At 29.8% G+C, this 24,267-nt stretch overlaps 1 protein-coding gene across 2 annotated transcripts; it reads left to right on the top strand.

Moving 5' to 3' along the window:
- Positions 1 to 9,825: 9,825 nt before the first annotated feature.
- LOC107442024 (uncharacterized) lies at positions 9,826 to 20,826 on the top strand. Of its 2 annotated transcripts, XM_087168268.1 has the most exons (4): positions 9,827 to 10,176; positions 17,366 to 17,978; positions 18,033 to 19,766; positions 20,397 to 20,826. In XM_087168268.1, exons 1-3 carry the CDS (start codon positions 10,162 to 10,164, stop codon positions 19,739 to 19,741), a joined length of 2,337 nt encoding a protein of 778 aa, XP_087024394.1. In that variant the 5' UTR covers positions 9,827 to 10,161; the 3' UTR covers positions 19,742 to 19,766; positions 20,397 to 20,826. The 2 variants fall into 2 exon arrangements, with proteins under 2 accessions (XP_015910951.3, XP_087024394.1); XM_016055465.4 differs by having other exon boundaries at positions 9,826 to 10,176; positions 17,366 to 19,766.
- The last annotated feature ends 3,441 nt before the right edge of the window (positions 20,827 to 24,267 follow it).

Raw genomic sequence — 24,267 nt, 5'->3', positions numbered from 1 at the left:
ATTAATAGGATATAGAGAAACTTACCGTGTTCCTGGAGTGTGAAAAATTCTGGATCAAATTACGGAGTTAAAGTACCGGCACTTTGGGTGCATCATCCGTAAAATCCTTTTTACCGAAAAATTCATTTGTACTGTGAAATATTATACCATAGTCTTTACAGTAATGCTAATCTAATTAGAGTGATTCAGTGATTTCACGGTAATTATTACTGTAAAAATTACGGTACATTACATTTTTCGTTCCGTAGCGTATTTCCGTAGCTGGTAAAAATATAATTTACGATAAAAATTAAAACCAGCACGTTGAGTGCTGGTACTTTTAACCGTAATTCAATCCAGAATTTTTTACAGTGCAGTATTTTGAACTTTATTTTACAGAGATTTAAGAAGATAACTGACTCGGAATGGTTCAATATTTTGTAAGAGTTATCTTTTTGAGAAGAGTTGAATTATCATTAATTGAATTCAATTAATGATAGATAATGATTAATTGAATTTAATAATTGACGTCAATTTATAATTATTTTATGCAATACTTAAAAATAATTAAAAAGTGAATATAGTCTATTTCGTTGTAATTTGTTTTTCAAATATACTTTATAGCATTTATGAACTTATTTTTCGTAAGATGTAAGATTAACAATTTTACCAAATTGTTATTAAGATTAAGAATGTTAGCAAATAGGCCCGAAAAAAAACATAAGTTGATTGTTGTTGTTGTTGTTAATTTACGTCGCACTAGAGCTGCACAATGGGCTATTGGCGACGGTCTGGGAAACATCCCTGAGGATGATCCGAAGACATGCCATCACAATTTTGATCCTCTGCAGAGGGGATGGCACCCCTGCTTCGGTAGCCCAACGACCAGCACGCGAAGTCGAGCACTTTACGGTAGAACAGTTTAACGAGGACCAATATCGCACACCCTCGGTCCCTACGCAGACTGATCCAAGTTTTCACCCACCCGCACACTAACCGCAGCCAGTGATGCTTGACTTCGGTGATCTGCTGGGAACCGTGTCTTAACGATCAGTCCACTGCGGGATATCATAAGTTGACAAAATAGATATTAATTAATAATATTTTCTTTAAAAAAGTGTCATTTTTTAAAACAATGTTACTTTTTTATTTGAGTTTTTGATTTTTGGCAATTAATATTACATATTTAATTAATTGCAAAAAGTACTATACCATTACCCGAGTTGCATGCCACCATAATGGGATTTTCTTGTATTAGTCATTAAAAGTGATTAGCACTTGTGCAAACTTTTTCTATTTTTTTAAATGGTAGCTAATGAGATTATACATATATTTGTTTATAATATATAGTACTAGACGGGAGAAGTAGTCTACTTCTTAATGGTTACTAAATACTGAATTTAAGACAACCGGTTGCACTATGTTATGTTAGAAATTAGATCACGCTGAAACTTAATATTGTACTAGGAAAAAAAGGATGGTCAGAGCTACCAGAATATGGTAAAATAGACTGTTTTTCTTGCAATATGAGAACACCATAACGCTCGGTAGTTTTATCTCAAGCACTTTGGTACTGATTATGGTGAAATTAATAATAAAATATGGTTTAATAATATTTGATGAAATTCAGTAAATGTGGTAAAATTCGGTAATTTCATCATGATACTGTAAAGTATAGCATTAAAACCACTTATTCGATAAAATTTGCTATTAAGTTTTGTATTTTTTACTAAATGAGTGGTAATAAGAACTATAACTTCGAAAACTAGGATCTAGAGTAAACCGTTACCCCATGAAAGAAAAAAAATTACCAAATGAATGGTTGAAATACCGGTAATAATGGTTTCATGAACCAAAATTGCTGTTAATATTATTTTTTTTAACCGGAAATGACAATATTATATAGTAGGGGAGAGTGGGGTCAATTGTAACAGGGTACGATTGTAACAGAGCAAAAATTTCGAGTCTCGGGTTTTAGATTTGGTTCTTAGGTGGCGCACAAGGTGTATTTAATAAATCTACATGTACACCCCTGCTGGCAACCATTTCTAGGTACTTTTGAAAGAGTTACATCACAAAAGATATTTTCACGCTACGTAAGTAATTTTTTGGGTATTAGAATATTATATTGTAAAAAAAGTAATTTTGTTTAAATAAATAAAAATTATTAACCGAATATGTAAGTGGACGCCTTAATTAACATTTCAGAAAAAAAAGATTAGTTTAGTTAATTAACTAGTATTGTTTTTAACAAATGAAGCTGAAATGGCGTCTTGGGGACAATTGTAACAATAAGTAAAGGGACGATTGTAACAGCTGAAAATAAATAATCTTATGCTTACAAACTATTACTTAACTCTTTAAGAACCACCAATAGTTTCCTATATCAGTTATATTATGTTGCATGTGCATTATTTTATTTGTCACCTTTCACAGCATAAATTAAAATTTTTAACCCCTTAAAGTTGAAAGTTTAACATTTAGGTCTCTGCTCATTATTATTTTTACTCCTAAAATATCACTACTATTTTGATCAATAAAAAAATATATCACAACTATGATAATATGTATAATTAACTATGTTTTAGTTAAATTTATGAACTGTTACAATTGACCCCGTAAGTGGGGACAATTGTAACAAGTGCACGACTGTCGAAAATTGTTAATTACTAATATAATAACATTTAAAATAAGGTATTTATTTTTTTTTCTAGTAGAGAATAGTCTACTTTACTCGTCTGTCAATTAATACTGATAATATATTGGATTTTTTTGTTAGTTAAAAATAGTTAAGTAAAAAATGTTACAATTGACCCCACTCTCCCCTACTGAATTTTACAAGGATATTTTTCTCCGTGTGTTGAATTTTACAGTGAAGCTAAGTTGACAAGTAACTAGGGAGTTGACAAGTTAAGTTGATAAGCGACTATGTGAAGCTAAGCTGAATCTTTTTTAGTGCTCTAAACATGATACTGTGATTCAATTTAAACGGAAACATAATTCAATTTAATACCGTATTAAGATTGTTGCAAATTTGCTTTATACTTCGACGTTGAATAAATTTTTCTGAAAAATGTAGTTAAAAAATTAAAAAGAGGTACACATTGAAACTAGTTATATATTATGGAATGAATTTAAGTAAACAAACAATTTTTATGTATTGCCTTTTTCACTTGCTCTTAATTCAATGCATTAGAAAATAAAAAAATGAACTTAAAAGGTCAATTGAAATATTAATATTTTTGTAATTTTGAAGTTATTATACTTTCCCTTAAATACTTACTTCATCAAAGATAATTGTAAAATTACTTTACAAAAAAAAAAAAAAAAAAAAAAAAAAAAGGTTTTTGCTTTCTAAAAACAATTAATCATTTTTGAGAGTTATTGTTTTCGAAATTTTTTGTCTCTGAATAAATGAAATCTTTATCTAAAGGGGGAAAGTAATTAAATTCCGAAAAAAGACCATTTATTGTTCTTCAAGCTCTATGAATAAATTTAGATTCAGCCAATTTTTCCTTATTTTAGGAAAGTTATCAATTTTCTTGTTATTTTGAAGCTAGGAATTGCTTAAAATCATTTCGTGGAAGAAGGATGACTGATTAAGTCTCTTTTGAATACTGAGATATATTTCTCTGTTTTATCCGGGAGATAAAGAATTGCAATGGATTCATTTTTTAATTCATCAAAGAATTTTTTTTCTGCATTCCTCAAAGTATTACTTTCCATTGGTATGCTTTGAACTTTTCTACTTAAAAGAACATACTAAAACAAAAATTATAGTATTTAATACATTAATTTATAAGTAGTGCTTTTAGTATAAATGTGCTATCATTAAAAGCCTTTAGGTGATGCCAAAGTAATAAATATCTATATCTATCTATCTATATATATGCATTACATCTTGTAACGCGTTATTTAATCTTATAAATTGGTTTATTAACCAACAACTTAAACCAAGATTATTTGAAAGAATGAATTTAATGAGACTAAATAGTTGTGAACAGCTCTTTAAGCGATAGACTATGATCCCGAATTTAGTTCTGCTTTTTAAAATTTAAATACGATAGACTAAGATCCCGAATTTAGTTCTGCTTTTTAAACTTTTAAAACGTTACTGAAATGCACAGTAACTAATTTTCTAAACTTTGCATTTCAATAACGCCTGCTTTTTAAAATTTAAATACGATAGACTATGATCCCGAATTTTGTCTGCATTTAAACTTTAAAAACGTTATTGAAATGCACAGTAACTAATTTTCTAATCTTTGCATTTCAATAACGTCTGCTTTTTAAAATTTAAATACGATAGACTATGATCCCGAATTTAGTTCTGCTTTTTAAACTTTTAAAACGTTATTGAAATGCACAGTAACTAATTTTCTAATCTTTACATTTCAATAACGCCTGCTTTTTAAAATTTAAATACGATAGACTATGATCCCGAATTTAGTTCTGCATTTAAACTTTAGAAACGTTATTGAAATGCACAGTAACTAATTTTCTAATCTTTGCATTTCAATAACGTCTGCTTTTTAAAATTTAAATACGATAGACTATGATCCCGAATTTAGTTCTGCATTTAAACTTTAAAAACGTTATTGAAATGCACAGTAACTAATTTTCTAGTCTTTGCATTTCAATGACGCCTGGTTTTTAAAATTTAAATATGATAGACTAGGATCCCGAATTTAGTTCTGCATTTAAACTTTAAAAACGTTATTGAAATGCACTGTAACTAATTTTCTAGTCTTTGCATTTCAATAACGCCTGCTTTTTAAAATTTAAATACGATAGACTAGGATCCCGAATTTAGTTCTGCATTTAAACTTTAAAAACGTTATTGAAATGCACAGTAACTAATTTTCTAGTCTTTGCATTTCGATAACGTTGTTAAAATTTAAATGCAGAACTAAATTTGGGATCGTAATTTAACGTTTAAAAAACTCTTTGCCAACTACTTAGTCTCATTTATTTCATCCTTTCAAATAATTGGTTCAAGTCATTGATTTATGAACAAATTTATAAAATTTAATAACACGTTACGTAATGAAACAGTTATCCCTACTTAATTTTAAAACTTTAAAGGCCTTTTTTCTTCTCACCAACTTGTATTTTTGGTTAGGTTTTCGATGCCATCGTGATGTTTTTTGGTATTAACAAGCATCTGAAAATTTGTAACGGCGAAAAAAATGGTAGCACAATATACCTTTCGGAAAAGGTGAGAAAGAAAAACTTTATAAGATTGGTAAAAATAGTACTTGATAAATTTAAAGCTTCAATCGATTTTTTTCAAAATTATAAAGTGCTAAAACTATGAGGTTTGTAACTTTTGGTATACAATTGAATATTGGTCATTTCTCTGTTCTATACTTTAATAATGAACGCTTATGTTTATTAATACTGTTTATTTTTTTTTCTTTGTATGATAATGTAAAAGTATCTTCACCTAAATTAGGCAAAAACAAAGCTATATTTAACAAATATAAAACATTAAAGAATATAATTCTAAATAACTATTCTAATTTCAGTTGCAGAGTTACATTAGCTGAAGTTATTCAGAAAAAATTCTATAAAATTCAAAAAACGCCTTTTTCGTATTGCATTCCCAAAATAAAGTAAATGTCTACCCAAATTTGTTTATTGTTTACAAACTGCAGAATAGATTAAACGTCGTTCCATATTTGTTTATCACAGCAATAGTATTCGAAACGTTAAGTACACTTTAATTCACTTTTATTTATTGGCATAATTAAAAGTCCATCTATCCTTCCATATCCATCTGACGGTTATGGTATGAATGTATGATCGAAAGAAATGGGACCTTTTTACCCATTGAAGCAGATGAAACACCGGTGTTCTTTTTATGCATATTTTTTCTGTAGCTCTAATTGCAATCAAATATGTATTTCAGTATTTTTAAATTATGAAGAAAAAAACAGTCTGAAACTTACTAAAAAAAAATCTGTTAGATAATCAGAATTTAAATTTGCACTGAGATATAAAATCCAAGAGAAGAATAACTTCGAAAATATTTTCTGTTCATTCAGATTAAAAAATTTATCAATAATTTTGTAAATTAAAAGAAATTTCAATGATGAAGAACTGTTTCTCTTAGATATAAACAATTGCATATAGCTGCAAATTTGGAAAATTTCGTGGAAGTAAGCCACGTTTGGAAGATTTTACCTTTAACGTAGAAACGTGTTGTATTTCATAACCACAAGTTATTAAAATGCTGAATAATATTTTTCACATACTTTGACTTAATTTAATACAAAGTAATGACAAACTACCAGAATATGGTAAAATTTACAGTGTCTCTGTCTCTTTGGAGACACCAAAAGGTCTTATAATTTTTACCGAAATACTCTGGCTATGATTTTGATAAAATTAATACTAAAATATGGTTTGATAATAAGCGATAAAATTTCGTAAATGAAATAGAATGTGGTAATTTTACATGACACATTAGAGCATGGCATGCAAACCATTTATTTGATTAAATTAACTTATGAGTATTGCGTATTTTTTAAATATATATGTGTTAATTAGAACTAAAAGTTTGAAAACCAGAATTTTCGGCAAACCGTTAGCATATAAACGTAAAAATTACCAACTGATTGGTTTAAATGATTTGGTTTTATTAACTAGAATTAGGTATCTATTTGTTTTAACCAGAACTGTCACTGCTAAACAGAATGATAATTTTACCAGAGTTATTTTCTCCGTGCATATATTTAATTATTCTACTTCAATAAAATTATTAACTTGCATTTTATTTATTTCTCATTTTAAGCAAAGCAAAAGAGAATTAAAATCAGAAACAATTTTTACAACCTTATTAATACAATTAGATACAGTGAAACAAATTAAAAATAATAAAAACACCTGCCACTTCTTTTATTAGAGGAAGTATTGTTTGACGTTTCGAAGTGTCAGCAGAAACTGAGTTTTTAAATTAAAGAATTACGAACGGAATGCAATGTGTTTAAGAAGATTGATTGTTTAAAAGTTTAATGCCGACTCAACCGTGCGGAAAGGTGAATCAAATAAATCAACAGAGTAGACCATTTTAAATGAATGAACTGTTAAACTTTTTTATGCCTTGCTGCACTTTTTGATTCTTAGAACAATAACAAGAATGAATCAAAGAAATTATTGAAATAGTAATTGTAATCTCTTCAAATATGTTTATTGTTGATAAATTAAAGTTAATGCATTCATGGCGAAAGTGTTTTTATGTGACACTTTTAATTTGTTTTTGATTTCATCAATCACAGATGCATACATATTGTATTAAATTGTGTTACACTAAATTAAAGGTTATAAATCCACTGATTTTAATTGGTGTTGACTCCAATTTAATGATACAGTAATTATCTCCGTTTACATTTTAGCATTAAATATTTTTGTCAAAATTATTTAATATCTAACAAATGCTTATATTGTGTGAGAATTGTAAATTTGAATTTGAAAAACAGTATTATAAGTTGAAAGCTATTTCTTCTCTGTAATGCCCAATTCTGTTAACGAGTCATAAAACATTTAAACCCATAAATTATAACAATATACAAGACGCAAACAAACAAAAATATTACCCTTGTACACAAAGTTTGTATTTTTAAGTAAAGTAAAATATTTTAAGTTCAGAATACTTAAATTTTGTTAAGTTCAAAGCAAATCCAATTTCTACAGAGCACTATTCTTAAAAGAATAATAAACCCTTTAAAATAATATAAAATGTGTTTTGTATCTAAGATGTGTTTTGTATGATGGTTCATAGTACTGCCTAATTTTAGTAAACTTTTGCGTAACAGTGGTTTTTACGTGGTGTGTTTACATATACAATTAAAAATGTTCAGTTTATGTTATACAATTTTTATTATTAACTATAGGAGAATGTGCTTATTGCAATTGCCTTCTTTCCCTTTTGTTAATTACTGTTTTAAAATATTAAAATAATTTTTTAAACATGCTTTCTACCAAAATATTATAAATTATTTTGTTAAATTATTATTTAAGATAAGATGTTCTACTACGTTATAAAAAAATGATAATTCAAAAGCCTTTTTTTTTAAATCGAATATTTCGGCAATATTAAAAAATAAAATTAAATTAAAAGGTTTTATCGTAAGAAAAAAATAATTCGCTACTTATAGATTAAAATGGAATTCATTTCTGTTAAAATCATTTGTTTTTTATACATTTCATTAAACTGTTTTTTTTTTATTGAAATTTAATTGTCTTCAGTAGTAGGAGGAAATTTTATATTTTATTATATAATTTTCTCAGGAGCACAACATATAATATTCTGTTTATGCAAAGGAGCAAAGAATTAAAAAGAATCAAGACCTTAAATAACTTAGGTTCATGCGCCCTAATAATTAAAAATATGGTAAAACTTTGTTTTATAATTTTTATATGAAACTATTAAAATTAATTTTAAATTTTTTATAATTTGCAAGCGAAACTGTATAATTTATGGCTATTTTGATATGCCTCATTAAAACTGAAAAGTTGGGGGAAAAAATTATTTTTTGAGAAAACGATTTTTTTATTTAGTGATTTTTGAAATCATTGTTATTTTTTTAGTAGTTTTATTTTAAAATAAATTAATGGTTATAAAGAAATTCTTTTATCAAAGAGAATATAAATGGAAATTGTCACAATATTTACAAATATTTGTTTAAGTTTTTCGCATATTTCACAAAACTTTTTCTCAAAGAAAGAGTTTTGAATATTAAAAATATGACATAACTTTGCTTTCATATTTTCTGTGTGAAAATTAAGGTTAATTTCTCATTTCGAATAACTTATAAACTAAGCCTCTGCAACTACATACAAACTTCAAAGTGTTTCAATCTGTGCTATCTCATTACTTCGTTAAAAACATTTTAAAATTTTCAAATAAAAGAACCCAACTTTTTGAGCAAACGATTCTATAAATAACAGATTCTTTTACTGCTAAATTTTTATATTTGAATAAATTAAGCAATTTTAAGAACTTTAGAAGCATCTAAAGAAAAATAGTTTACGGGATTTTATTAAATCTAAAAGTTGTTTCAGGCTCATTTTTCATAGAAAATACAAAGGCAATATTATCTTTTTTTTATTTTTACTTTAAACATTTTAGAGGCAACAGCTTTATTATATTCTTATATATATTCTTTTCTCTTACTTATCATTTAAGCATACAAACCCATCGTTGAAAATAATTTTTTTTTCAGAGATTATAAATTGAACACAATGAGATTTAAAGTGTACTTCTTTAAGAAATATAATTTAAAATAAGCTACTATCATCATAAAAGTTTTCTTAAATTTAATTGGTATTAACCTAAAACGCTCACAAAGAAACACTGTTTGTTCCCTTATTAGTATTCATATTCAAACTAACCCTGACGCAAGAAACGTCAAATGACAAGTAAAAATACGGATTATCTGAATCGTTATCGTTTCAAATCTTATCCCTAGTGAAAAACCCTTTTAATATAGAAAATAAAACCAGGAAATAAAATAAAAATTGACCAACACATTAACAGCCGTCCTTAATTTACAACCACCTGACATTCGCAAGACCTTTAGAGAGGTTAAAGGGGGCAGATTGCTTCGTTCGAAGAAAAAAAAGAATAAAAGAACTTTTTGATAAGAAGATCCGAGAACGAACGCTAAAACAGGTTGCCCATCAGGAAACTGGAATTGTTTTAAAAGGGAAAGCAGGAAGGGGGGAGGGTCAGCAGGTTTTTGTGACGTAAGAGGACAGGTGAAAGATTAACTTCTGTAGGGGGGGAGGAGGAAAAAGGATAAGAAAAAATAAATAAAATAATAACAACGGAAACTAAAATACCATCAAACAAAAACGAAACTGTGCGTGCTTCAGTATGGGTCCTGCTAACCTAGATTTGAACCTGGATCGGAACCTGTATTGGGGACTTACCATTGGATGATGGGACGATCCGAAAATTTTGACGGAGGCGGTCTAAAGGGTGCTACTTAAAAAAAAAAAAAAAAATGTGTGTAATGAAATAAAATAAAAAAATATTAAGAGAAGAGATGTATGTTTCGTCATCTTGGGCTTTTTTTTTCTTCCTTCCAACTCGGCCTGGTCATATATAAAGGCAGTCCATCTCTGTTGTGGTCATCAAACACTTTCTTCTGATTCTCTTCTGCGGATAGCCACAACATGGCCTCCCGGAAGGTAGGTGATATGTTCAGTGATTATACTTCTTTAGGATTATACCTTCCTATTGTGCATCATCTTGGAGGATATCGAACAAACCTTGGATTTAATGGACTATTTTAAAACGTTGTTACAAAATTAGGATTATCGTAATGCAACGCACGGACATGCATATTTAAATTAAAATTAACTTTGTTAGGGATGCTGGAAAATATGAATCGATAATTTCCGAACGATATCAAAAAATTTCATACTAAGAATAACCTTAATTTAAGCTGGAATATGCTTGCTAGGTAATTCGATACTAAAAGTCAGAAAATTCAACTAATGAATATGCAAATATTAAAAACTACTAATATTTCTTAAAAATCTTCATGAGACATTTTGATTATAGAGCAAATTTGGATTAAATTTTTAAAAAGAAGATTTTTATTAAAGAGAATTAAATGTTTAAGGCGATCGTATTTCTTTTTTAAAGTAAAATTGATATTAATCTAAATTATCGAATGTAAAGTAAGTTTTATTTCCTTCATTGGAAAGACATTTTTCTAAACTAAACGCATCATAATTTAACGAACTATTTTTAATAGTAAGCTATAGAATAAAATTTTGTAAAAATATTTTGATGGCACTAACATAAATAAATTAAGTGTAAATTTGATCAGGATCTTTCTAATATTATTATTAATTATCAAACTTTATTCTTTCATAGTTAAAAAAATTTTAAAATATAAATAAAGTCTAGTTTTTCAAATTTAGTGCAAATTTAGAATTCCGATAACAAATAGCATGTTACAGAATATAATTTCAAAAGAAAATTTATTTCGATAAAACAATTAGCAAAATCCAGAAAAATAAAGTAAATTTTAGTATATTTTATTCAATTAATATCCATTCTTGTACTTACGGCGAAATACAATTGTTCGATTTCCTCCATGATCCTTGGGTTTCTTGAAAATAATTTTTTTTTTATTATTCGTTTTATTTATTTATATATTTTATTAATAATGTTCTTATACATAGTTTTTAACATTATTTCAATAGTTTGTTTTGTATCTGTATCAACTTTTAAACTTCAATGCAATTTACTTCAAATCTCTTAGTGGAAAGAAGTTATTCCTGAGAAGCAAATTTTCTTATTTTAGCTATCTTATTGTTGTAATTATGTTGATGTATGAAATTTTCTTTCTTAATTTAACACACGTAACAAGTTTTTCGCTAGCATAATTTTCAGAAATATTTTTAAATATTAAATTTTTATTAGATAAATATAATATTTTTATAATATAATATTCTTATTTAAAAAATGTTTAATTAAAATCTTTAAAACTTCTACGTTAGTAAATTTTGAGTTAATAATACTTTTTAACCATAAATACTTTGAAATGAGTTTTCTGCAGAAATTGTTTAGTTTCATAATACTTTGTATCAATATTTATTCACGTTTTTCTTCCAATAGAAGTTATATTATAAAATGTTATACATTTTAAACAACTTTTTGTTTTTAAATGAATTTTAAAATTTTATAAAAAAAACTGAAACAAATTTTATAAATTTATTTGAAAGGATTTTATAAATTTGCTTATTGTGATATGTATAATTTTAGGGTGCAAATAGAATATTACAATTTACATTAGTAAGAATTAATTTGAAAAAGTAAAGAGAAAAATTTAAAAAAATCCTTTTTTAAAATTATTGTAAATTCTATAACTCTTAATTTGAAATTTCATACATCGTGCGTTAAATAATAAAATTATAATAATTAAGATATAAGATATAATAATTAAGATATAATAAGATATAAGATATAAAGTTGATATTAAACTGTACTTATTTATAATTAAATAATTCAATATCATGAATTTATTTCTTAAAATTAAACCACAATAATATTTTAAATGCTGATTTAGTTGAAAGTATTCGCAATTTTTAAAAGTTTAATATTAAAAGCAATTTTAAAATAAAACTGATGAAAAGGTATGCCTTTTTTATGAGTCTAAATGTTATTTTGAAGTATACTTTACTTAAATTATAAAATTGAAAAAAAGAAAATAATAATTGAAATGCACAAAATTGATCTGGCTCTACTTTTTTCTAAAATTATTTTGCCTTTATATTCTTTTATTTCTTTATTTCTTATAACCATTTCATTTGCAAGGTTAACGGATTTAAAAAATATTAATTAATTATAAAATGCTATTAAGTAGAAAAAAGTGTTTCTCTTCTGTGCTCTCATAAATAAACATTTTTGAATATCATTGACAATAATTTACATCACACATCCTTCGTAAGGGAGGGACAAACGCGGCATTTGCCTTGAACTTTTCGTTTCTAGAACTCTAGCGTCATTTTGATAGATATCTCGTTATAAAAACACAAAGCAAAATTTAAAAAAAAAACTTATATTCCCAATTCCTGTCTGCGAAATCAAACAGATTTCTCAAGGAAAACTATTTATAATCAAAGAATATATACTAACATATGTAATTATTCAAATTTTATATAAAAATGCTATAATTTGAGTAGCCTAATATTTTGAAAAAAATATCTATAATTGAATTATTGATAATATAGGATATTTTGGATTATATTTTGGATTTTTATATAGGATTTAAAAAAAAAAGTTTTAAATGTAAACTCCAGGTTAATTTGAATATCACACACTTTCTCAACTGCACATTTAAAGTATGATTTTTTTTTTCATTATGGTATCACATTTATTTCTTAATAATTACTCCTTACTGCTAAAATATTGCTGTTTAATAAGATATTACCTAATATAAAATATTTACAACTTAATAAAATATGCTTAGATATAAAAAGTAAGTAAACACTAGCTGCTACTTTGAAAAGTATTACCAGCAAAAGCTGGTAAGCGATGTAACAAATGTCGATACATTACCAGCTACATTATCGATATTAAAATGTTTTATCGATATTATTCATGGTAAAAATCAGTATCAGTTTAATAATGTTATAAAGATATTTTAAAGAGCTCTTCTTAATATATCATGAATATTTTATGGTAAATATAGAATGTACGATGTTATAAAGATATTTTAAAGAGCTCTTTAATATATCATGAATATTTTATGGTAAATATAGAATATACGATAATCATTAACTTTAATATCACGATTATTATTGATTACGCTGAATTTTAGAAACAATGCTATCGCGTTTAGTACTGACAATATAAAATACTGAATACGATAATATCGCCATTATTATCCAAAATGGTAGTTATCGAGGACGATCTTTATATCTATATGTATGTTTATAAATTTAATTTGGTTAACAAAAAGACCATTGTAAAAATAATGTAGATGAATTAAATTGGAACAGTTATCACTGATGTAAAGTAACATTTCAATTTTTTGAACGATATATCACGATATTCAAATACAGATATCGCTCCGCACCTCTATCAGACAATAAGTTTCCTTTCAGACAACGAGCTGAAATTACATCACCTAAAATAGGTCTAATTGCTATTCACTTTCTCAACTGATATAATACGGACTAATTTTTTTTCTATATTTAATTCTTCTTATTCTCATTTCATTGTTTGCAAACAAAGATGTGAAAATCTTTTGAGCGAACTCTAATCCTAACGAGAGAATGAAATAATGATTTGAATATCTAATACCCGCTTTCATAGAAACAAAAGGTTAAAGAAAGAAAATTAATCCATTAATCGTTTTATTTCTAAAGAGGGGATGGAGGAAAAGTATAACAGTCAACAAAGAATAAAATTGTTACGCTTGGATTGATTTGACTATGGGTCAGCGGGACGCGGAAGCTTGCAGAAATAAACGAATCAACGAAAAAAAAAAAAAAAAAAAGATAAACAAATAAATATATCGAAAGTGGAATCTTCTTTTGATAACAATGAGGAAATATGTTGCAATAAGTTCATAGTCCATAAAATTTATAGACTATTTTTTTGTTGTTTATGCATAACCGTTCAATAGATATCCGCGGATGTAGATAATTCATATTAAAATTATATTTGCTGATAAGTTTATTTATCATATTTTGATTGAGATTTCGCCTATTTTAAGATTTAAAAAAAACATAGCAATCATATGAGATGCTAAAAATTAGTTACGGAAAGTGGAATCTCATTTTGTTAACAGTGATAAAATATGTTGCTATATGTTGAAAGGTATGGTCCTGGCACATGAAATTTATAGAATTTTTTTATTGTTTGTTCATAGGTTAGAGAATATCAGTGGATTTATAAGTATACAATTTATAGTAAAAATATTAATTAATTTATTTTAGAGAGATTTCGCGAATTTCCAACTTAACCAAGCATTTGAAGTAATCCTTTCGATGCTAAAAATTACTTATGGAAAGTGGAATCTCATTTTAATTACAGTGATAAAATATGTTGCAATAAGTTCATTGTTAAAAAACTTTATGGACGAAGTTTTTATTTATTTCTTCTATTAGTTTCTTCTAGTTTTTATTTATTTCTTTATTTATTTCTTATTATTTATCTATTCGAAGTTTTTATTCATATCTGTCATACAACATCGTGGATAGATATATTTTTATATTAAATAAATAATTTTTGATTATTAATGTATTATATTGTGATTGAGATTTCGCTACTCTTTGATTAAAGATTTGTATGATTTTGATGAAAAAATACTCAACTCCATATTACTCTATGACTGAAAAAATAGCTATAAAATGTAAAATCTTCTTTCAATAACAATGAAAAATTCTGCTGCAATAAGTTCTTAGTCAATAAACTTTAAAAGGCGATTTTTTTTCTTTATTTATTCATATATGTCAGAGAATATTAGTGCACATGTATTTTTTTTTAATTAAAATTAAAAAAATTACAAAATTACATTAAAATTTTTAATGCTTTCAGGTTAAGTGTTTGAATTTCAATTCCATGAAATAATTGAATGTTTTTTTTCAGCACATGGAGTGTTAAAAAAGACAAAACATAACAATTTTTATCAACTAAAGTTAATTACGATTTATATTAAATATTAGAATTTATCTCCATTTTTTGCCTTCAAAAATTTATTTCTATATTGAATATAGTATATCTTATGTTTGGTATGTACTGATACTCCTTTTTAAATAACAGAAGTATAAATATGGACAAAGGTTATTTCTTTTAATTATTACATAAAGGATTTTCAATAAAATTAAGCGTATGGAGTTTTCTTTTCTTTGTTTATAGTAGAATTTATCCTAAAATGAAATAAATTAATAAATAAAATAAGAATTGAATTAATATAATAATATTCATTACAAAATAAGTTAAAAGAAAATAAATATGAAATAAACAGATGCAGGCAAAAATTTAACAAAGATACTAAGTCATAAATTGTAGCATGCTTTTCAAATTCGCAGCATTAACTGAAAGTTTGTTTCTGATGTTGATAGAGGGCTCTGTTGCAGGAAAGGGGAAAATAAACTTCGATAAAATCGTTATGATGACGTCACAGAGAATCTTCTTAAAGTTATTCGTTATTGGTAAACAACCATTTAATTTCTAAACCTAGGGTAACTCGATTTACAGAAAGTTTACATAGAATCTTTTTCTACCTAGTTTGTCAAAGTATTATACTAAAAAATAAATGATTAAGAAATGTTATAATGCTACGTGGTAAGGCTGAAAAGAAATGTAAGTTAATTATTTTTTTAAAAATTTTTTTGACACACTTCATTGAAAATCGTTACAATTACTATAACTTATGAACTCAATCACACACCATGAACTTAAACAAATAAATAAAAATTTAATTAATATATAAGTAAAAAAAACAATTTTATTTCAAAGTGTAGAAAACAAGAACTCAACTTCGATAGATATCGTGGAATGAGAGAGCAATAATAACATTACATTTGCCTCAACCTCTGCCCAGAAAGAAGTTGAATCATCTTAATCGCAAAATTAACCCTTCTTAAACTTGATTACGCATTCTGAATCAACTTGAAAGTTCATTCAAACTTTAATTATTAGGCTGATTTAAACACCTTATAAAGATTGCAGAAAGAATTTTAAAGATATAATGGCGCAAAGTTGAACTGAATTTTTTGAGAGTATATCGAGCGTATAAGTTGGCATAATATGTTTAAACAATGTTGAATGTCAGCCTATTTAGCTGGCAAATTTTTTTTTGTCATTTTTTAAAATATTTCTGCAGAGTGAATTTAATTGTTCCTAAAATTGAGTTTTTATGACAAAGGTCGCAAACTCTAAAATATCTTATCCTAAAAAATAAGAATAAATTCATGCAGATGATATGATCGTTTTGCGGATGCAATAAAAAAATGAGAGTAAGATAACGTTTCTCTAATGTTAAATATTTACAAAAGGGGAAAAATTAGAATATAAATTTGTCCGAATAACATTATTTGAATAAATTTATGTTTCTTCAATATTTTATAATATCTTTAACTTATCGTTTTTTAATGTTAAGGTCAATGAAACTGCATTCACATTTTTCTATAAGAAAATAAACTGATCATGAAACTGTTTTCGCAAATCGTGTTTTCTCTTATTTTAAACCTTTGCTTACGGTTAGAACGATAAGTGGACCAGAATCTGAGCACCGTGAGCAAAAGGTTAAAATACTTTTTGGATTATTTTTAAATTGGGAAAAATGTGGAAACATTGTAATATTTCTGATCGAGTCTCTTTGCATTTTTTTTTAAACAATTTAACATTATTTAAGAAAACATAAGAATATAGAGATTTTCTTCATCTTAGCATAATTAATGATCAGCTGTAAATTGGTAAAAAACATGAAAAAGATGGCAATAATATTTCTAAAAATTCAGTTAAATATTGAAATGATAAAACCGTTGGCATAACTCTAAATTTTAAGAAGTTTTTGTAATTATTTGAATTTCAAAGATGCATGAATATTTAATTATTTTTAACTGCTTTAGTGATTGACAATTACATTATTTGCTTTCATGTGCTTGCCTGTATTTTATTTGTTATCAAGAGCAGACGTAGAAAATTTTGCTTTGAATGTTACTTAAAGTTTTTTATGCGTATGAAAAGCGATGACCGTCTCAAGACCGTATTCTGAGATTTACTCATTTATCTTGTTTACAAATGTATTTAAATTTATTTATTTTAAAACATAAAACAAAGCCTATAGTGTATGTCAACTGTTATTATTTTTATCCAGTCCTTTGATACGAAATTTCAATTTTCTTCCAGATTTTAGCCTTATGTCTAACAATTGCGCTACTGATAGGGGACATTGCAGCCAAGAAAAAAGAAAAAGCTGCAACTGTTATTACCAAAGAAGAAGCTGAAGAATTAAAAATCATCTCTGATTTGGTTGCTGAAGCAACCAATTATGGAGGAGGTGCTGTAGCTGCTGCTGGCGGATATGGCGGTGATGCTGGTGGCAGTTCCGGTGGATATGGCGGAGGAGCTGCTGATGGAGGATACGGAGGTGGAGCATCAAGCGGTGGTTACGGCGGTGGTGCCTCCAGTGGTGGATATGGAGGAGGAGCATCAGCCGGTGGTTATGGCGGCGGATCAACAGGCGGAGCAAGTGGTGGTTACGGAGGAGGTGCTTCAAGTGGTGGTGCTTCAAGTGGTGGTTACGGCGGAGGTGCATCAGCCGGTGGTTATGGTGGTGGTGCATCAGCCGGAGGGTATGGCGGTGGAGCCTCAGATGGTGGTGCAGCAAAACACGCTGTTTTGCTAGCTGTTCCAGTAACATTTGCTGTTGCAGATAAGGGTGGATCCTCTGGTGGTTATGGCGGTAGTGCTGGTGGAAGCGGAGGTTATGGAGGAGGAGCTGGTGGTAAATCCGGTGGAGGTGGTGGATATGGCGGCAGCAGTGGAGGAGGAGCTGGTGGTAAATCCGGTGGAGGTGGTGGATATGGCGGCAGCAGTGGAGGAGGCGGCGGATATGGTGGCAGCAGTGGTGGAAGTGGAGGATACGGCGGAAGCAGTGGAGGAGGAGGTGGATATGGTGGAAGCAGTGGAGGAGGCGGCGGACACGGTGGAAGCAGTGGAGGCGGTGGATATGGTGGCAGCAGTGGAGGTGGTGGAGGATATGGTGGCAGTAGCGGAGGTGGTGGAGGATATGGTGGCAGTAGCGGAGGTGGCGGAGGATATGGAGGAAGTAGTGGAGGCGGCGGTGGCTATGGAGGCAGCAGTGGAGGAGGAGGCGGATATGGTGGTTCCGGAAAGAGTGCTAAAGGAGGATCAGGAGGTGGATATGGCGGTGGGCAAGGAGGATATGGTGGAAGTCAAGGAGGTGGTTATGGCGGAGCTCAAGGTGGAGGACAAGGTGGTGGATACGGAGGAGGTCAAGGTGGCGGACATGGAGGAGGACAAGGTGGTGGATACGGAGGAGGACAAGGTGGTGGATATGGAGGAGGCCAAGGCGGCGGATACGGAGGAGGCCAAGGTGGTGGATATGGAGGAGGCCAAGGCGGGGGTAAAGGTAAAGGAGGTAGTGGTGGTTCCGGTGGATACGGCGGAGGCCAAGGTGGTGGTTATGGAGGTGGTTCTGGTGCTAAATCTGGTGGAGGATATGGTGGAAGTTCAGGTGGTGGTGGAAAATCTGCTGGTGGTGGAGGATATGGAGGTAGCTCTGGTGGCGGAGGATACGGTGGTAGCTCCGGTGGTGGAGGATATGGTGGAAGCTCTGGAGGTGGTGGAGGATATGGTGGAAGCTCTGGAGGAGGTGGAGGATATGGTGGAAGCACTGGAGGTGGTGGATACGGAGGTAGCTCTGGTGGGGGAAAAGCAGTAGGAGGTGGTGGTTATGGAGGTAGCTCTAGTGGTGGATATGGCGGTAGCTCAGGTGGTGGTGGTGGATATGGAGGAAGCTCTGGGGGAGGTGGTGGATACGGAGGCAGCTCTGGTGGAGGTGGCGGATTCGGAGGCAGCTCTGGTGGAGGTGGCGGATACGGAGGCAGCTCTGGTGGAGGTGGCGGATACGGAGGTAGTTCTGGTGGAAAATCTGCTGGTGGTTATGGAGGAAGCTCCGGTGGAGCAGGTGGTTATGGCGGTAGCTCCGGTGGAAGCGCTGGTTACGGTGGCAGTTCTGGAGGCGGTGGAGGATATGGAGGTAGCTCTGGAGGAGGAGGTGGATATGGAGGTAGCTCTGGAGGAGGCGGTGGCTACGGAGGCAGCTCAGGTGGAGGTGGTGGTTACGGAGGTAGCTCCGGTGGAAAATCTGGAGGAGGATATGGAGGTGGAAGTTCTGGAGGACTTCAAGGTATCACACTTGTAGGAATTAAATTAAACACCGTGGCTCTTGGTGGAGCTGGCGGTAAATCTGGAGGCGGAGGAGGATATGGTGGATCTTCTGGAGGATCTTCTGGAGGAGGATACGGAGGTTCTTCCGGAGGAAGCGGAGGCTATGGTGGCTCTTCTGGTGGAGCTGGTGGATATGGAGGATCCTCAGGAGGAGGAGGCGGAGGTTATGGTGGTTCTTCTGGAGGTGGATATGGTGGCTCCTCTGGAGGTGGAGGTGGATATGGAGGTGGAAAATCCTCTGGTGGAAAAAGTGGTGGTGGCGGCGGTGGCTACGGAGGTGGTAAAGGAGGAGGATCATCTGGATACTGAAAACTGAAAGTATCAAGCCAAAAACGTAAGTTCTGCACTGCGTAATAAATAATTTTCGTGTATTTCTGAAAAGAATATATGTTATGTATTTGTAATTTACATTTAATAAGCTTCTACGCTGTTAAACACAAAAGTTTCAAAATTAAAAGTTACAAAACTTAAAACATTAAATTATATTTTCTCCTTGTCCATCTTGCTATTGTTATTTATGGATAATATGGTATAATAATAACGGAATAGCCTATAAACTATTACTCTTTTATTATTAGAATTTCTAAATTTATATAGATGCAATAAGCGTGTCAATTATTTATTCGACGTTTTATTGAAATTTAAAGAACAACAATAGATGTCTTCATTTTATTTTTGAAAAAAGTTTCTTTCCAAAAATATTTGATACCTTTATCTGTTATTGTTACTTTTAAAAACTTTTTTTGAACATTTCGATATAATATTTTTCTTTTAATATAAAACTACAAACAATAAACACTATTTTATTGTCAGCAAATAAGGTTTTGTTAAAACAAAAATTTCCTTTTTTCTGTTAATCTGTTTCCTTTTTCTGTTAATCTTAAAGTTTCAACTCTTATATTTAGTAATCTAATTCCTTGGAATTTAGCATACTTTTTATTTACTTATTTAAAAATATTTTTAGGATAATTTATGACTGCCAAGTGTACAGACGTCCCCTATGTACAGCAAAATTTTGACTCGTATTCATTGAAAGAGCAGAAGTGACTCAGAAGACAACTACTCAACATCAAATCCTGGATCTTGATTCTAGTATTATGTAATTATTTAATCATCAAGACCAAACATGTATGATAGGACTGTAATTGATCCAAATCAAGAAACAACATATCAAGCACTCAAACATCCATAAGAGTGCTAAGTGCTAAGCACAATCATTCATAAACTTTCTTTATTATTACTGAAGCTCCAGACCACGTGCGATGTCTAATTTTGTGCAATTCCGAGTTGATACAATTGTTGATACTCGTCCAGTATGCAGACACTTGAAGCACAATCTCTGTTAACGGGACAAATGTAATTATGTTGATATGTGATAAATTTTTTTCATTTAATATTCATGTGTGTTTTCATTTCAAAGCATTTTTATAAATATTTATCTCGGTTCTTTAGGAAATTTTTAGATAGAATTACTTATATAGTTTTTGCGTTATGATTGATAAATAATATATTATTTTGCAAAATAATATTAAATATTATATTATATGTTAATATAATATTGCATGATAAGGGTTGCAAAAAAAATTAGATGAACGAATGATGTTCGATTTTAATGTTTTATGTTTTATTTTTCTTTCTATTCCCGATTTCCTACAATTAAATAGAAATATTCATTGTAAATGCTTATGCATTTAACTTATAAAAAAAATCAAGTTAAAACATTCGGGATATAAAAATTTGTGATTGCGAGTAGTAAAAATAACGTACGCTTAATTAATTTGGATTAATTTATTTATAATCCTGACAAACAAATCTTTATATATATTCTATGCCATGCTGATTTAGAAATTAACTGGTAGGGATTTTAGAATGTTTGAGAGAAAAAAATTAAAAAAACAGCATAGTTTTAAAATAGAAATGTATAATTGAAAAAAAGCAAATGCTAAATGAAAAACGTTAATTATTTTAAAATTATTAGTGTGCCCTCAAATTATTTAATCAATTTATATAATTTGAGTTATATAATTAATTTAGTTCACAATTTGGATATTAATATAATCAATAATAAATAAATTGAAGTTAGACAGAAATCTGACCTAGGAGTAAAAGAACAAAAGCGCGGTTATTTAATAATAAACGCGAGAAAAAAATTTGGAAAATAAAAGGTGAGTAAAAAATTCAGAAATAGACATGTTTTACATTAGTACCCACATGTGGCTCAAATTATATTTAACTGTAAAACCATTTGTGCTAGGGTTCTGAAATCCGGACATCGACTACAAAGAACAATTACAGTCCCTGATTTTTAAATCGTTAAAAAATTTCAATTAGTCTCGTTTTTGGAATCGGTAGAGCATGTATCAATAACGTTAAAACTGACCTCTTTCGATGTACCTTTTCTAAGAAGTATCGCTTTTTTTAAATTTCTTCTAGATATTTGAGATTATATCGGATGCATGCTGTGATAATGCTTTAGCTTTAATAGGAATACTTTCATACTTTTTGAGTTGCGAAAGATTTTTTTCCAAAAAATGATGAAACTCTCTGATTTTCAGTTCATAATTTTTTTAAAAGAAAATTCTGAAAAAGATATGTATTAACAGTTATAACAGTGTAAACATATATGTGTAATTATTCTGTGAAAAAAACCGAAGCTATATCTTGTTTAGATGCAGAGAAAATGTGCATTAAAAATGGTCAGTTTTAGCATTGTTGGTATATGCCCTACCGTCTCCCCTTTAGGAGAAATGTTTGTAAAATGAATTTTTCGCATTAATATAGTACCAGCCTTTGTTATAAATTAAATTTCAGACGATTCTGTTTAAGAGTTTATCGCACGTTCTTTTATGTTTAATTACTTTTTTTTCAAATTTAGTGATTAATGTGAATAGCGTGAGTACAACATCGAATTAGTATTCCTAAAGTTATCAGAAACCACTTGTTTATTTTGTTTATAGCTGTGCTTTTTAAACGAGTTCCTGTAAAATTAAATAATTTAAAATCAAAGATGATTGGGTACTTGCAACTCGAAAAGAAGTGCTGAACCATGAGATTTAAATCGGATTTAATTGGATACCTCGAAGCGACGTCACACGTGTGTGTTTAACCTGACTGCCTCCTGAATCCACAAATGCTCCAACTTATGCATGATGACGTCATTCGCAGTTAACCAATCGAAATAAGGAAATATAAGTTAGTTTCCAAAAAGTAATGTTAATGTAGAAAAGATGCTGATTTATTTAGAGTTACCATAAAAGATCTCCTTACTAATATTGGCGCCAATAATGCTTAATACTAGATTACAGTAATTGGTGCTGTTTTTAATAGGTACCAAATATATAGGTACTACAGTAGGTACTGTTGCAATAGGTTTTTTATGGTTCCTCGAAAGGGATTAGTGAAGAAAAAATGCTTGATTGAGGCAAATTTTGACTATCATGTGTTGGTCTCCAGCAACATCAAATGATTCTGATTGCACGTATTCTTAATTTTGAGGAGATGAACTTCTAACAAAGTTTTATTTAATCTAATGGCGTAAAGCCACCGGGAAGTATGTCGTTAGGTGAAATGTACGTCTCCAACAAGGACTTTCCTAAGACCTACTTACGACTCTCTACAGATTCTAACGACTTCTTTACGACTTTCCTAAGACTTCGACTTATACTCAATTTAAATTTCCATATAATCTTTTATCACCTTTTTTTGTATCGTAACTCAATTAATGTTTTAACTGATTTAATTGCTATTCTCATACTAAATAATTAGTTTTTATCTACTCTACAAATAACAGAGTAGAAAATTTTAACTAATAAAAGTTTTTCTCACCTGGTTATTCGTATTGTAAATACACCTGACTTCGTGTCGAGATTTATATTCAGCATGAAATTCGGAAAAATAATAAAATACTGAGAAAAATAGATTTTTTAAAATGAAATTGGTGATTCTTATAATAAAAAAGTCGGAAATAAAATAACTTTAAAAATGTTGCACAGAAGACAACTCTTCCATGGTTCTGCACGAAAAAGTAAGAACTAAAATTATCGTATCTAACTTAAAGATGTTAAGTTGATAGATTTTCAGTTAATATCGCAGATATTACGTTCATTTTATATAAGGTTTATCGTAAAACGTATTGCAGATTTCTTTCTTCTTCTTTTTTTTTTTTTTAAGAAAACGGATGAAAAGTTAGTGGTTCTGATGTTATTATAATTCGATGATATTTTAAATTCAAAACCGCTAATTGTGGTGTTACCCCTTTACTGTGGTGAGTGGGCCTACGGCTGTGGGTGGGTTTAGGACGCATTGAGCTATGTCGGCTGTAGCATTGCTATTGGTAATACCTTCCAAGCCGAATAGGTCATTGGTAAAACACTAGACAAAGAGTGTCATCCTGGTCCTCCAGGCTGGACGATGGGAGTGGAGATGACCACTCCACCCCGTAAAAAATCCGTATTCTGAAATCTAATAAAGAAACTAGCTGGAATATCTTAGGAAAATGACCTGGAGCTCGTAATTTGGACTTAAGATTTGGAAGCTGGAATGTCTTGTCTCTATACCGAAGCAGAGCACTTTTACTGCTTCTGCAGCAACTTCATCAATAGAACTCTGATGTATGTGAGCTACAGAAAACGAGATGCAGAATTTTCAAAATCAAGAATTATGTGATTTTCTAAAGTTGCCATGCCAAAAACCATGTTAAGAGTTCAGGATTTATTGTAAGAAAATCTGTAAAACATCTTATTATGGATTTTAAGCCTATATCAACAAGACTTTGCAAATTAAGAATTAAAGGAAAAAATTTTAAACCAGTTTCCATGCTCCTACAGAGGAAATAT

Source organism: Parasteatoda tepidariorum, chromosome 7 (assembly GCF_982258835.1).
Source record: "Parasteatoda tepidariorum strain Cologne lab strain chromosome 7, Ptep-v5.0, whole genome shotgun sequence".
NCBI lineage: Eukaryota > Metazoa > Arthropoda > Arachnida > Araneae > Theridiidae > Parasteatoda > Parasteatoda tepidariorum.
Note: the sequence above shows the minus strand (reverse complement) of the source record. Positions and strands in the feature narration are given on the sequence as shown.